We start from the raw sequence: 16,568 nt of genomic DNA, 5'->3' as shown, positions 1-16,568 counted from the left end.
GTAAATAAAATTTGAATATTAAAAGTATATTCTTGAAAAATTAGAAAATTTGTGCTATTTTTATTACTTTATTCTATAGACTAATACCATTAGTATTCTTGTCTTTTAAATACTTCAAAAAGTGCACTGTAGTTCCAAATGTATGGACAACATTTATTTATTTTATTTTATCTTTTCTACTGATAATAAATACATCACTCCATTTATTGACTTTGCAACAAAATATATCTTTGTAGTACCTGCTTTAAATCAGGATACAAAGATTAAATAATAATTTCATAGAAGTAAGCGAAATAACTACACGTTTAATTTAGCACTTCATTTATTGATTTTGTTAATAATATGCCTGAAAAATCTTCATGTAAAGTACAAATTTATAAAAACAGTAATTTGGTATAGTGATATAAATTTTTTTTATAATTTGCCTTTCTGTCATGGAGAACATTATTTAAGTGCTTAATGAAGGCCAATTGTGCATAAGTTTCATTACTTCATATTTTCATATAATACATTGTAATAATTACTATTTACAAACTTATTTGATATAAACGAGTATAAAATCACATTTGGTTATACATGTAACATTAAAACGAGAGTATTATGTTAACAAGTATCAAATATACAAAAAGAAAATAAAATTTATACAAAATAAAACTATCTACATATTTTTAACTCTCAAACACAATTAATAAAGGGGTTATAAATAAATACAACATTTCAGTAAATAAACCTAAAGTGAAAACAATAAATTAACATTTAAAATGTTTATCATAATGGAAATATATAATTCTTTTAATGTGTAATAAGGCACTAATTTATATACAAATTAAAACTGCAGTCTTATACACAGGACAGTCACAATAGTTTTGCTTGTACATTTTAGCGTAATTTTTTTATCACAAATTTCGAAAGTACCATCTAAAAAAATACAAAAAGAGTAACTAACGTGGAATTGGCATTATTGCGTTGGACATTTATCAAACTTCAAATTCCTCCATCGTTTTTGATAACCTGTTATTATCAATTTTCCTTCTTTGGCTCCTCCGGACTGCATCCGCCCTGCGGTACGGCTCGCTCTTCAATCCCAACAATATGTCTTCGAGAGCACCATTGTACACTTCGTCCTGCTGTAGCAGTTTCTTTTCTTGGACCAATCTCGTCTTATGTTTTAGCTCATTTATCACAGCGTCCTGTTGGTATTTCATTAAATTGTTTATAAATTCGTTCACAGGGTGATTGTTATGATGGTGCAAAGAGAACTTGAGGGTAGATGCACATTTAAATTAAATTAACTAATTGTAAATGTTAAAAATTTATTACAGAATGCGACAAAAATAAATAAAACTTAAAAAGTGGCCAATGTGCGATGGGTAAGCGTATAAATAAAAGTTTTTGTTTATTGCACTAAATAAAGAAACTAACAATGAAATAAAGAAAAATTTATGCTGTAAAATTTCTTAAAAAAAATTAGGAGTTCTACCCTAAATGATGTGAATCTACACCACAAATCATCATTCACGCTCTTCGGTAACAACCCCGTGTCTAATTGTAAGTGATTTTGTGTTAAGCCCGATAGAACTGAAGCAAGGAGGAAAATAAAAAAATATTTTCTTTGGATTGTGACGATTTCTTTTGTTCACCCCAAAAATAAATGGTTAAAATCATGACTTCCGACCTAAATCAACTTACTTTTGTTAAAAGTTTTTAATCTTCTAGAATTTTCGCCAAAAAGTTTGTGAATTTTGGCGGCTGAAAATATGAAAATTAAAAATAGTGAGGATGGAATATATAATCTTTGATTTGAAAAAAAAACTAGAAAACTGTCATGCCAACAAAATTTTAGTCACAATACAAATGATATGGAAAGAGGTATGCAACTAAGATGATTAAATCAGTTTAAATCACAAAGCAATTGTGTTGTGAAGTATTTTTGGGAACGTTTAGTTATATAGCTACATACTTCTGTTTACTCCTTCCCAATTTTACTAGTAACATAAACGATATTGTATGGGTGTTCAAAATGCCGTTAGTACAAATGCACGATGCTCTTTGGGGTGTTTAGTGCATACTAATAAAACTACAGGGAATAGAAAATGTCAAGTAATAATTTTTTGCTATTTTCATTTAAGGAAAGAAGTTACGTTATTACTTGACGAGTTCTTGCTACGGGTTGTGTTAGTAATATGCGAAAACGTGGTGTATTTTAACATTTATTAGTACTCAACAAAATTAATATAGTATACATTAGAAAAATAAAATAAATATTCTATATAAAACAATCGACTTGTGACAAATTATTATGTTACAATAATATAAGTATAAAGATAAGTATATTAAATTTAATAATATTAATAAATTTTAATATTTATATAGTACTAGTATATTATCACAAGAAACACAATCATTTTTCAAAATTCGAGTAATTATGAGATGGGTCAAATAATGAAAAATAATTGCAAAAGCTAATGCATGTTAAGAAAATGTTACTACTTTACAGAACCATTCTTTCTCATCGCCCGATTTTTATTTTCGGTAATTCTTTTGTGGAGCTCGTTAAGCATCGGATCCAGAATGTTACATACCTGCTGTTTCTTCTGATTGATCTTGTTTTTTTTCGCCACGTCTTCGTTGTTCTTGTTGTTGGCATTTTGGGCGGCGATCTCCAGCCTCCTCCTTTGTTCGTTCTCCTGATCTGCGGTCTAAAATACACAAGTTATTAGGAAAAACATTTTAAAATATGAGTTAATACGTACTTTAAATGCTTTACAAAACCGCACCAACAACGAGAAGAAGGCGTTCGCGTCGGTGGTTCTTGGTGACTCGGCGAAGTACTCGACGCACTCTCTGAATGCATCTTGTGCGAGTTTCGCCTCGATACGCAACTTCTTCAGCTTCTCCTCGGCGTTGGCCAGGAAATCCCTGACGACCAGGGACTGGCTGCCCCTGCCTCGGATCTCTGCCTCTTTTCTCACCGCCTCCATACCTTTTTCTAACTCATGAACATCCGTACCGATGTTTTCGAGAGAAACTAGAAAAAACAAAACATATTACACATGGATATTAGTTGTACAATCATAGTATGCATTACCTAAGGCTGCTTTCTCTATATAATTCAGTTCGCTTTCGAAATTGAGCAATTCCGGGAACTTTTGGCGTACGGTCGCCACAATATAGTGCAGAAGGCATGTGCGTTTATCGTTTGACTTGGTGTCCAGCAGAGTATCTAGTGATTGGAGCTTGAAACCGTAAGCGGGCCCGCGCTTGCTACTGTTTAAGTAGTTTCCAAACGCCAAAATCACCTCCAAAACTGATCGCAGTTTTCTCGAATTTTTCACAGAGTTTGAACCAGAAATTATTGCATGTATTTGCTTAAAGAAAATTTGTTATTAGCACAAAAAACTACTTGTATTTTAATCTACTTACAGGTGTAATCAAATAGAGATTATCGAAGAAATTGCCAATGTAACTCATTATAGATAATTTCGCAGATATTCTCTCCACTTTGGTTAACTGTAGTAGGAATTTATCTTCTTCTGTCAGGAGGTTAATATTTTTCTTTTCGGCCACATACTCTTTGTAAAGTTTGTTTTCTTGCTCCGTCGGCACCATTCGTTGTAACAGCTCCACGTTCTCCAAAGACAGTTGTTTAAGATCCAACATGTTTATTGCGTTTATGACTTGTTCTGCCGTCATTTCCAGCTTTCTTCTTGAAATGGCTGAAACCGTATACGTCACAGCCACATTCTTGATCATGTAGGGAATACTTACCGATATTCCTTAATCTGGTGTGCTCCAGTAGAGAGACGTTTTCAGGCTTCTTGAACCTCTTGCTGGGATACGTGGACAAGCCGTCCGTATTATCACAAACCCCATTGGCGAGCAGGCCTGTGCCTATCTTGAACCTCTCCTCGAAATCGTTGAAATCAATGCAAGAGTGTAGCCGATCGTCGTCCATCTCGTTGAATATCGTGGCCCTAACCTGGTTCGGCTTCAGCGCTATCCAATTGATGGTGGGCAGCTTATGTTTGGTCTGTACCTTGCGTTTGATCGTCATTGCTCCCTCGGGCGCCTGCATTAAACCGGCCGGCGGTGGTGGTATGGGAGCCTGAGGGACACCTCGGAGTGGCGGTGGCGGCGGGCAAGGTGGCGGTGGGGGTGCGGCAGGAGCTGGGGGTGGCGGCGGTGCCACCGTAACCACTGGCTCCGGTTTCGTCGGTTCTGTAGTAGTGTCTTGCAAACTACAGATACCGGTTACTGCAACAACAAATTTTATTAGCAAATTTCATCCAAGATGGATTTGTACATACCTGAGGAGCTCTTCGGAACGTTCTTAACGTTTTCGAGTTCGGCTATTTTCGATTCAAACATGGACTGTCGATTCTTGGATTCTTGTTCGTGGTGTTGTACCACTCGCCTCAGCGTCGACACTTCCTCGTCTGTCTTCTTCTTCACTTCTAGAAGGTCATCTCTTTCTTTTGATATACGAATCATCTCCGTTTGTAACGTTGCTATCTGTTCCAAAGCTTGATGTTCTAGTTGTTGCATTCGTTCATGCATCTACAACGTATTTCCCAAATATAATACACTTACAAACATATCTTCTAAGTTTATACCTGTGCTAATTCGTCTTCCAGTTCTCCAACTTTTTCTAGGGCAGCAGTTTTCGTTTCGCTGTCCTCCATTAAGGCGGCAACGTCGAAAACATTATCCAAATAAGCGGAGATTTGCACCTGAAGCTCTTCACTTTCGGTAAACTTGAGTTTTTCCAGATAACTGTCGAGACCTAAGGCAGTGAATTCGTATTGCAAGTGAACTCGAAAGTTCATGTCTTCTACGGAATGGACGATGATATTTACAAATTGCATACAGGCAACCTACAACAAATTTATGATTAAAAATAAATCCGTTTATTGATTCTGATAGTTTACCATGAATTCTATATGGAAGACTTCAAAGTTGAGGAAGTAATCCATTAGAGTTTGAAACCGATGTTCCTCGTGACAGACGACTTTGAAATTGTCAAAGGCCGAAAGGATAATTTCGTGTCCTCCCTTCACAAGACATATGGCAGCCAACAGTTCCAGAACTAAAGCCTTCGTTCGCAGGCTTTTGTGGATGAGACTCAGCGATATGCAGTTTATGGCTTCTCTATGTTGTATTAACATATTAAAACCGTACTAAAATAAAATACATGCACTTTAGGCATCAGCCAAAATAACCCTTCTGCTTAGCAACTAAATCATTTCCGATTTCCCTCTTACTTTGTTATTCATGATCGCCCTCATGCACATAATGCACACGTGTATATCGTCCTTGGACTCCCCCATGTTGAGTTTGGCCACGTGCTTGGATCGCCTCTTGATACTCGGACTGTCCGGTATCTCCAGCGGCGTCCGGATGTGCCCGTTTGTCCGGTCCAGGGCGGTACTGTTGAGCGTGCTGTGGGCATTTGGATTCAGTTTCTCCTCCGACCCCGATATTGACTCGGCTATCCTTTGCTCGTGCCTCATCATACCCAGCCGGAAGCTCAGGTAGTCTATCAGCACGTCCAAACCGTTGTTGTCCTCATTCAGAAATTCTCTAACCCATCTACAAAAAAGGTGTCAACTGCGTTCCTAAAACTGATTTTCCTAATATAACTTACTCTATGTGATTTGTACGTAAAGATATTTCCAAATCCCTGAGGACCTGCGTTGACGTGGACTCAACGACCATTTTTCTTTTCTGAAACAAACCAAAATTAAATAAATTGCTGTTCGTTCACGATTTTTATTAAATAAATGTCACGAAAGAAATGTGCAAAATCCATTGTAGGATGAACAGAGAAGTATTAAACCAGAATAGGTGGAACCAGATCAACGTTCGAAGGATTTACTTTATTGAATGGCTCATAGAAATTCCGAAAGGTTCTTACCTCGTTTCGTAAGGAATTTTAATCCAGTCCGTATTTCTGGTTGTCAGAACGATTTTATTAAAGAAATTTTATCATGTGCTTCGGATCAAAGATGAGTTTAGATGTTACCGCAACAATTTCAATTTTATATTTGTTTTTCTTTGGTGTCAACAAATTGTCGTACAACAATTAAATAGGCAGTTTAGCGTTTGTTACAATTCTGGTTCATCCTATCGATACATGAATAAATTATTCAGTTCGAGTTATTAAAGCACTTTTATGTTTAAATAATGGCCATTTAATGCTTTACGCCATGAATTATCGACAGTAAATAATTGGCTCGATGAACAAATTATTGGTTTCCAATCGGTTGAAATGTGACATAATTATGAAAAATGATTAAACCATTAAAATTTTTATGACTACGCAACAAATTCATTGTTCGCTTTAATAAACAATAACAGTGCTGGCTTTGAAAATTATGAACCCATACATTTTCAAGTATTTTCCATGCCCGTAATTCTTTCGACGAAACAAGTCTTCGACAAGCTATTTCTGGTCACACAAAGACAACAAAGGCAAGTAAATAAATAGACATCTTTTGAAAGTATATACCACAACATCTGTACAAGCAACCCCCTAATTTGAGCACTTTGTAGCTTCTATTAAAAGTACCGACTCCACGTTTGTCTTAATAAAACAAATGGTACAAATAAGAGGAAAGGAAAATCAACAACAAATTGCTTTTACTTATTACCATTATAATTAATTCAATGGATGATTTTATAAATCACTACAATTCACACAGACGTATAATTCGAAATTTCCTCTTAGCAGTTTGTACGTCTGTAATTTAAAAAATCGAATAATTTTCGGGCATTACAACGTCAAAACATGCGAAACATTGAACATAAAAAACTTGATAATCCGGCACGGAAATACATGTAGCTAAATTGACGCATGAATCATTAAATTCTTTGGTCAAATACTTGTTTAGTCAGTTCTTTTGTTGTTTGATGTAAATAATCTGTTGCTAAATAAAAAACACCAAAATACGGACTGTTGCAATGTTTTACGGCTAAATAATTTGTTTTTAGGCAAACGACATTGTTACACAACAAAAAACTAGAAACCTAAAATCCCAGTTAAAATTAATTGAATGGAATTGAATGAAACAAATTCCATTGTGAGGGTAAAATTGATAAATGAGCAATTTTCGGTTCACTGCATCTATTCACTGTGTATTCAATCCTTGGAATTAATCATCGCTTATTAATATTAACGGAAATGCATTTAAAGGCAATTATTAAAACAAGATTCTACACTAATTGTATAAATTAGATAATTACAGCTCGAAACTTATGTATTATATCAATATAATTTATGCGTGTCTGGCCAAAAATGGGAGCTCATACAAAATTCAATTATTATTAGTATAAATAAATCATAAAAACTTGAATGAACGACAAACTAACCAGACACAAAGATGAAATATTGTGCACTCAACCCCATACAATATAAAAAAGGGCCCTAATTTATTACAGCAAACACGAGTACCCACAAATTTGTAAAGATCCACATATGGGTACCCTGGGTCCGACCTTAAATTAAGGGTGTCGGGTATCAATTAAAACTCTTTGGGGTTTATTGTTTATCTTAGAACGTCGTTTGTGTAACCTAAGATAATATGAATAAATTTAGAAGTTTATAAAGATTTTTTACGCTTTAAATGGTTTTAGTCAGCTAATGAATTAAATTTATTGAAGGCTCTCACTCATGGCAAATTAGGAATGCGTGTTTCACATGTACTCAATCCCAAATAATCCCTGTAATCTCCTCAACTACTTAAATAGGGTGGTCTGGTCGATGTTTGCGACCGTCACTTTAATTTCACAGTCGTTTTGAGATACGATTAAAATTGCGCACAAAACCCACTCCGCCGTTTTTCCTCTTTCTCTTTCGATACACTTACATAAAAGTGCACGGCCCCACGGCATATGTGCGCCTGCAGATGTTTCTATTATGCTTAAATTACTACGAACGTCAACCGATACGCCAGAACTAATTCCAGTGCATTTGCATCCGAGTCAATAAAACTCGGGTGTTATTTGTCGAAGGGGTGGTGTATTTTTAGAACGTTTGTTGTGTCGATGTTATTTGGATATTATTTCTTCCGCCGCGCAATTAATGCAATTGCCACCGAGAAATGTAATTATAAAAAATGTACAAATATTGTGATATCACATGCAAATATTTGACTTACAATATAAGGGGAGTACTTGTGTAGATAGCAGATTACTTAATTGATTTATCATACTAACCTGAGCAGTGCAAACTCAACAGAAATGTCAAACAATTTTTATTTATCACAAAAACTACAAAAAATGTCCTAAAATTTAAAGAATTTTCTCAAAATTCATCTAAGGTTCTCAAACTCCAAGAAATAGAAATTTGCTTAAAAAAATATTACTAGAAATTTATCGAAAAATATAATTTGTTTTATTATCTTTCAACAACTTAAGTTAATTGAAACTATTGATACCAAAAAAGAGTATACGAACAAGACTAAAGTTTACACAAAAATATATAAATTATCCTTCAGAATTTTGGCAAAGAGATCTTTGGAGTGTTGACTCAATAGAATAATATCAGATGATAAACAATAAGTCCGTTGTCCACCAAATAAAAGTTTGGACCTTCACTACATACACTACAAGAAATTTGAAAAATGATGGAGGAATAATTATGGTGTTGGGATTGCTTTTCTTAACATGGTATAGGACCAGATATTACAGAAAATTATTGGTAAAATGGACAATTTCATGAGGTATGTAATACAAACATTTGCCAACGACAATTTACTAGTTTCATAGTATAATTTATTTTGATTTTGACACAAAGTGAATATTTGCGATGTGCATTTCTTAATTAATAATAAGTAGTAGTTCTATTTCTTTGGCCACCGTTGTATATAATGTATAAAAAATTAAGAATTTTAGAAAAAAATAAATAAATAAATTTTGTAGCAATAATTAATCGAATAGAATTATGACCCCAGATTCGATCAGTCACGTGTGTGAAAAGTACTGGCGAGGGTTGCGATCATTGTCCCGGGTGTCGATAATTGTGCGTCTCTAATTTGTGATAAACACCCCTCTTCAAGCTCAACTGGGCAAATAGCTGTGAGAAATTACTGTAAACACACACATGAAAAAAAAAACAGATCTAGGCAGTGAGTAATGTTATATCTGTATCTAGTATGGACGGCGCCAATTTTTTTATCGTCTGTCCGATGAAACAATACAATCTATAAATAAAATATGTGTGAAGATGATATTGTACAGAAAGTGTGTATTCATTGCCTTATTTAATAGTTGTGTCCTTCTTGTTTATGATATTTTTTCCACACAGTTGCGGAGTAATAAACGGGATATGACATACAAATATTTATCTACAAGATGTTATTCATAATGAGTTTATTATTTAAAAGGGTAATGGTTATAAAACGTTAACAAACAAACCATTAAGCAACTTACCCTATGACTTCTTGACGCTTTCGGATCCAGATATGTGCGTAATTTGTTAAGGTAGTAGGAGGGTGGGTCCTTCGCATGAACCATTTCCTGCAACAAATTGCCAAAATAAATGTTTCCGTCACATGAAATATAATTACTGCGAAAACAAATTAAGTAAATTAAAAGTCTAAACGTAACATATATAACATTATGTCATGGTTAATTTCTAGTTTTACAGTCCGCCATGATCTCTTTTTACGGCCGATCAGTTGTTTATTTATTAGTTCTTTGTTTGCAAATGTCGTTGTTGCTCTTGGTTTGCACACTCAGATCATATCTTCTCAAAAACCATTATCTCACGTGACTCACAGGGTCGACATACAGTGACCCAACGATTGGAATACCATACTTATAATTTCACGTTTGCTTAGTCTCCATTCCTAGGTTTACCTCATAAAGTCAATTTCAAATTGATTTATGTGATTCAACTAAATAATAATAGATTCGTCGTGTCACCTATCAACCACCAAATCCACTAGTTCAAAAAGGAAACATCATTAATCTGAACGAGATGTAATTTTAAAACATCAATTGATACCGATACGACAAAGCAGTAAATCTTAGTTAAAACCCACAAGCGGCGTAGTGAGTGAGCGATTCCGTCCCTCTTTCCTTCCAAGATCAATCGGGCGATGCGTGGGCTCCGTCGGAAAATAAATCACGAACATGAAGAGACAAGAAGAGACTTTTGTGAATAGCGGACTTAACTCCTTTTGTATTCGTTGCGGATGCACGGCGATTGCCACTTAATATAATGAAACCCCCTGTTTTGTTTTTTAAGTGGAGACGTATCGTCTGAAATTATTTGTTATTCGCCGGGCGCATTTCCTGTATCGCGTTACTTGGACGGCTGCGCTTTTTTACCAATGCACATTAATTCCTCGGTACCGGCGACAAGACATTTGGTGAATGATTCATTCGAAACTGTTACTGGTGTTGGCTCATTTGAGATGTTTCGTAAACGATGCTAGAAAACTGAAGAGGTTATGTTTATGAATTTTTTCCATTTAGAAATTATGGAAATTTGTATATTTCATCAATTGAATCTAGTTTATTGGGAATACTAAATCTGAGCAATAAAAATGTAAAACATACATTAAGAAACTTAATACAATTTTCAAAAAATGAACAGTACCATCAAATATGTTGCATATTAGACTAGAAATTATATTATTATATATGGAAATTAGTTTACTTTTTAATAGCGAAGTATAAATTAATTGAAAATTAGAAGAATTATATTTATGGATTTTTTCTATTTAGAAATTATGAAAATTTGTATATTCCATCAATTGATACCAGTTTATTGGGAATACTAAATCTGAGCAATAAAAATGTAAAACATACATTAAGAAACATAACACAATTTTTATAAAATGAACAGTACCACCAAATATGTTGTATATTAGATTAGAAATTATATTATTATATATGGAAATTAGTTTACTTTTTAATAGCGAAGTATAAATTAATTAAAGATTAGAAGAATTATGTTGAAAACACGGATCCTAAACAATAGAAATTTAAAATTTACATTAAGAAACAAAATACAATGTTCAAAAAATGAATAGTACAAAAAATATGTTTAACTTGTTAGTTTTCGATGGTACTTTTTTTGTTTTAAAGAATGTTTTTTAAAATATCAAAAAGACTAGAAAAATTCTTTTAAAGTACAAATGATATTTAGAAACTTTATTCATCTCAAAGTTATGGAAATCAGTTTAAAACATTAACTTTAATGTATAAGTTAATCAACAATTAGAAGAAGTTTATTGAAAACATCAAACCTAAACAATAAAACCGTAAAATGTATATTAAAACATGAACAATGTACGAAAAATGAACAGTACCAACGTATCCAACTTGTTGGTTTTCGATGGAACTTTACTTTTAAAGAATGATCGAGGTAAAAAAAAAACATCATAAAGGCTAGTAAACTTTATGAACTTTGATGGAAAAGTTAATCAATGATTAGAAGAAGAAACAAAATACAAAGTCCTAAAAAGTTTTGTACTAACAAATATATCCAACTTCTTAACTTTCGGTGGTACTTGTCTTTTAAATGGTGTACCTTATTCTGTAAGCAGAATTAAGCCAACGATTAGAAGAATTTTATTGTATACACGAAACCTAAAATGTATTTTAAGAAACATGACACATGCTCTAAAAATAAATAGTGTTCAACTTGTTGCTTTTCGATGTTACTTCTTTTATTTGGTGTTCAATTTAAATAAAATAATAACAAGAACCACGAGTAAAAGAAGTACCGAACGGTGTCACCGCTTGTTTACATTATTTTATTATCGGTAACGTTGACGTATTTGACAAACGACTCGTGTTTTAATTGCGCATATTTTCCGTTAATTAGTACAAGTTAATCAACATTTATTTTAATTATGTCCACTAAACATCACAACTCCTAAACAGCTCCATTGACACAGATAGTAAAAATTCAATGCCTCGAGTCAAGGTTTATTGCTTGAAGTACCGCTAATTGCGCGAAAATAAATTGTAACAAGTTGTTGTTGCAGTTGACAGGTCGGTTGTTTACTTTGCCTTTAAATTAGCCAGAAATGAAAAAATGTGTTTTCATCGTTTATAAAACCGATGGCAATCGCAGTTGGTGGTATTGGAAGCGACAGAGGTCACGGATGAGATCACCACGTCTAATGACTAATATTAATCGTGAAAAAGTTAATAATAATATAATAATTCCGAGAATGTTCACTGAATCAAAGTAGTGATGTAAGACACTCCAGTCCACTTAAGTTTGTTACCACGCACGCGTCAGATTAAGTCTGATTACAGCTCAAACGCAACCACCACTTATCGTATACTATATTTTGATCACAAAAATAAATCGGCACTTTGAGATCTGAATATTTTCATCAAGTTAGCCCAATTTCCCAACGACCAGCGCATAAATTAAATGAATCAACACACAAATGTTTACCACATACCCATGAATAAAGTCCGTGTGCAGTGGTGAATGCACAATACGAAACGGTTTGAATGGGATTTGAAGAAGCGATTCACACCGTCCGAACCTCAGATTAATCCGTCTTTGTGCGGCGTTGGACGATTGATAAATATGAATGCGACGTGATAAAGGTTAAATTTATATGCACAATGGACACGTGGTGTTTGAACGACATCAGTCCATCAACGGTGCAATTGCAAAAATAATTACGAAGCGGGAAATGTTTGCAAAATAACGTCAGATTGACGTGATAATTATCAGCCGTAGACGGAAGTTAGTTCCTTGATAACATATATTTAAATGGCGGCAACAATTTGGTGTGTTCTTATCTGCATTTTAACAATTTTTATCAAAAAGAAAAGTAATGTTGATGTAGTCTGACAAGTCACTTCAGATTACACCTATTATTTGCGTTTTAACCTATTAATTATGGTAAGAATTCGCGGTCAATTGGCTTCACGAAGTAATTGACACGAATTATGTCAAGATAATACCTAAGCAAAAGTGTATGCATCGAGTTTAATCGGGTTGTGTGAAAGACAAGATGCTCCATAATATAATAGATGGTCATTTTTTTTTTTAATTATAGCACATTTTAAATGGCAGAACTTAAATTGATTCTGAAAAATCATTTGTATCAGTATCTGGCATTTTTCACATTTTATTACTTTAGTTGATGACATCATTTTATTGATTTTTTCTTCAAAAAATTAATTTTATTTTGAACTGAAAAAAATAAATAGAAGGTTGAAGTTACTGCAGAATATCTGAAAGGTTTGGTGTATCCCATACATCCTTTTTCTGTATGTTACAACGGTACATGGAGGCTGTGACCGTGCTAGGAGACCAAGTCAAGGTAGAAATCGTTCTACAACTCCTGCTCAAGATCGTTTTTTGAGATTTTTAACTTTGAGACAACGGTTTGTGACTATAAGAAGTTTACAGTCTCAGTTTGAAAACGTAGAAGGATTTGAATAAGTATTAAAATTATTCCACAAATATTCCTAAGTAGGAAAGATAATTTGCAACCCCCTGTTCCTGCTCGAGCTTAACCGTAAATCATCGTAGAGCCTGGTCAAATTTTGCTAGAAAGCACGTAAATTGGATAGAAGTAGATTCGGAAAAAATTCTGTTTACACATGAATCTAGATTTTGCCTGACCACATCTAATAGACACGTTCGTGTTTCGACTGCCAAATGAAAGATATGCTCAATGTAACTTAAATAAAGTAAATACCATCTTCCTTGACAGGGCCTCAATTATGGTGTGGGGAGGCATTTCTTTAACAACACTTACCGACTTGATGGTGATAAATAATGGGAACTTTAATGCTGAGCGTTACATTTTGAACATTCTAGAAGAACATGTCCTGCCATATGTACCTTTTATGGGTCGAAATTTCCTAATGGAGTATAATCCGTGATCACATACAGATCATGTTGTCCGAAATTATCTTACTGATGTTATGGGATTAATAATATGGCCTGACCAGCTCGCACTCCAGACCTTAACCCAATAGAACATATTTGGGACATTTATGGGAGACCTTTAATGGGTCATTCTAACCGTTCGAATGACATGGAACATGTGGAGCGTCTTCTACTAGAAATTTGGGGAATATGGAATTCGAACCCAGATTTTTAGTATGAACAGAAGATATACAAAAAGCAATCAATATTATTATTATAATGATGATATTATGTAAAGTTTTAATAATAATGCAAAAATGTCAGTTATTTGTTTTTGACGAAATAATTTTTATTTTCAAAAAAAGCTATGACTAAACTATTCCTGAATTGCTTTGTCAACATTTTCATACATAGGTTTTCTCACACGAAGTTTAGTAACGAAATATAATCATTACATTTGTAGAGGTTGTACCTCTATTTAGAATGTAAGATGCTGAAATTATGTAAATACAATAAGGTAAATGGTAGAAGTTTCCGACATTATTCTAATCAATCGATAATTGATCTTAAATTGTTGCTGAGAGGGAATCCCGTTTGGGCATAAGACAGGTATCATCAGTAAGTAAAAACCTCGAGAAGTTTACCTGAGGCAGAAGGAAATCGACTTATCGAAGGTTGTGCCAAATATTTTATGTTTTTCCCTATACACCAATGCCAACCAATTTGCTTCGTGTTATCGAAGTATTCGACTGTATTGAAAATGTTACTTAAGTATATTACAATTAATTAATTAATTCCAGACTTCTTACGTATGAGATGCGCAAATGGTCACACGTTCATTAACGCATAATATTTATTTTTAAATAGATACATATAAATTGGAATATCAAATTTAATCGCCACGTTTTAAGGTGTTAAACAGACACGTAGAAGTTTAATCCGTGATGTTTGTATCAAACGATCATCCTAATTGAACATGAATTATTCCAAACGCTCGACCAATTAAAACGGCAACAAATCTCGATTCAAATAATTAAAACAAATATGCGTGATGGCCATACGTGGACGTTAGCCAATAGTAATAATATCCATCCATATAAGTACTTCTTAGTATGTGTGTTCAGAAAATAAATAAACTTCAGTTACATAAATTCTTTGCAAAACCCGCTATTAACAAATGAATAAAATGAAAGGATACATTTTAATTATATACTTATGTTATCTCTAATAAAATTTAATCAATACACGCATTAGTTAGTAATTCCTTCTGAAGCTGGAATAACCAGATAATGACGCGTAATTATTCCAGCCAAGAATAATAAAAAGCCACTTCGGGCCACCGAATTGCTTGCCATAAAAATAAATTGATTTAAAGAACATCGACGCACGTCTTTGTCCCAATGCTCCCGATTTCCCTAATGCCCTTATTTATACCGCATCTAAATCCAGATCGAAATAATTCAGCAACTTCGTTTTGCATTGGACAAGTGCCAAGCGTCCAGGAGAACAAATCCTGGCGCCTCCGTGTCACAAGAACAACAAAACGAAGGGAACGGTTCGTTGCTCTTTTAAATAATTACGAATCCACCATCCAACCTTGGCCGATTAAATGACCACCAACAGATAAAGCGCAGTCTAGATGCCGAAATCGTTGGTATAGTGAATGAGTCATTTCACAAGTGGCACATTTTTAGTAACACTGTCACTTTTTAAGTCGTTAGTGTCTGCAATGTGTTTTTAAATCGCCGTTAGTCACGTTATGTAATTTAGCAGTGCTGTGTTACAATTAGACGGAAGTAAAAGTGGTGGATTACGTTTATTTTGGATGCTTTTGATTTTGTAGCAATCTTCGGATGTATTCAGGAAATTCCATAGGTATTTGGTACTCTTAAAAACCACGTCCCCTCTGGTGTTATTTATGTCAATTCATTATGTAAACCACAGACGTTTATGAGTATATTTGTCGCCCTTTACATACCTTTGGCCTGAGGCAACGTTTACCAGTGGGTCATTGACATCGTGGTTCAACACAAATTTTATTATACCTGGAAGAAAATTGTGGAAAAATGCTGTGAGGTCACAGGCATTAGGAACTAATCAAACATCGGGCGGTTTAACTGCCTTTTTACGAGTTTCGTTGATGAAATTCGCTTCTAACAACTGAAACTGATTAGTTCTGTTACCGGTAAACGATTTCAGTTTTACTTATACAAAGTGAAATGTCGAAACAACACGAACAATGTTCAATAAATTGGCTGTGAACCTTTCTTTATCTTTTAAAAACTATCAGTATACCACTTTGTGTGTGTATATTTTTCAGCCGTTAAATTTATAAATACCCACAATTTATGACCCAAACTAAAACCATATAAAATTTTTCTCCATGGACCAATCATATAAAATTAAATTACATAATTATGGAAGGTTCGTGAATTGTTTATATCGACTCATCATTCATGGAATTTATAAACCAAATAATTTATCACATGTCTGCAAGTTTCACCGTTAGCAGCTTTATCGTCGAACGTGTACAGGACAGGATTATGAATATGATATTCAATAATAATTTTAAGTTAATCTTCCGATTTGTAAATCAGGAAAATATTTACGTTTATTTACAAATGTGGGTTCAATGTATCTATCTAAACTGCAAATAACAACAGTAAATGAAACCTAAATACTACAAATATTTATTTTGTTTTTTGTTACC

At 33.8% G+C, this 16,568-nt stretch overlaps 1 protein-coding gene across 1 annotated transcript in view; it reads right to left on the bottom strand.

The window, feature by feature from the left end:
• Positions 1 to 304: 304 nt before the first annotated feature.
• Positions 305 to 16,568, bottom strand: part of LOC109606700 (formin-like protein) — a 35,199-nt gene continuing 18,935 nt past the window's right edge. Inside the window, exons 3-14 of the mRNA XM_049967983.1 lie at positions 9,430 to 9,516; positions 5,645 to 5,724; positions 5,262 to 5,589; positions 4,929 to 5,177; positions 4,614 to 4,874; positions 4,308 to 4,557; positions 3,769 to 4,254; positions 3,424 to 3,716; positions 3,089 to 3,368; positions 2,754 to 3,028; positions 2,583 to 2,699; positions 305 to 1,190 (exon numbers count right to left, since the gene is read on the bottom strand). Of these exons, the coding sequence (XP_049823940.1) occupies positions 978 to 1,190; positions 2,583 to 2,699; positions 2,754 to 3,028; positions 3,089 to 3,368; positions 3,424 to 3,716; positions 3,769 to 4,254; positions 4,308 to 4,557; positions 4,614 to 4,874; positions 4,929 to 5,177; positions 5,262 to 5,589; positions 5,645 to 5,724; positions 9,430 to 9,516 (2,919 nt within the window). The 3' untranslated portion in view covers positions 305 to 977. The remainder of the gene's footprint in view (positions 1,191 to 2,582; positions 2,700 to 2,753; positions 3,029 to 3,088; positions 3,369 to 3,423; positions 3,717 to 3,768; positions 4,255 to 4,307; positions 4,558 to 4,613; positions 4,875 to 4,928; positions 5,178 to 5,261; positions 5,590 to 5,644; positions 5,725 to 9,429; positions 9,517 to 16,568) is intronic.

This window comes from Aethina tumida, chromosome 5, assembly GCF_024364675.1.
Source record: "Aethina tumida isolate Nest 87 chromosome 5, icAetTumi1.1, whole genome shotgun sequence".
Taxonomy (NCBI): Eukaryota; Metazoa; Arthropoda; class Insecta; order Coleoptera; family Nitidulidae; genus Aethina; species Aethina tumida.
Note: the sequence above shows the minus strand (reverse complement) of the source record. Positions and strands in the feature narration are given on the sequence as shown.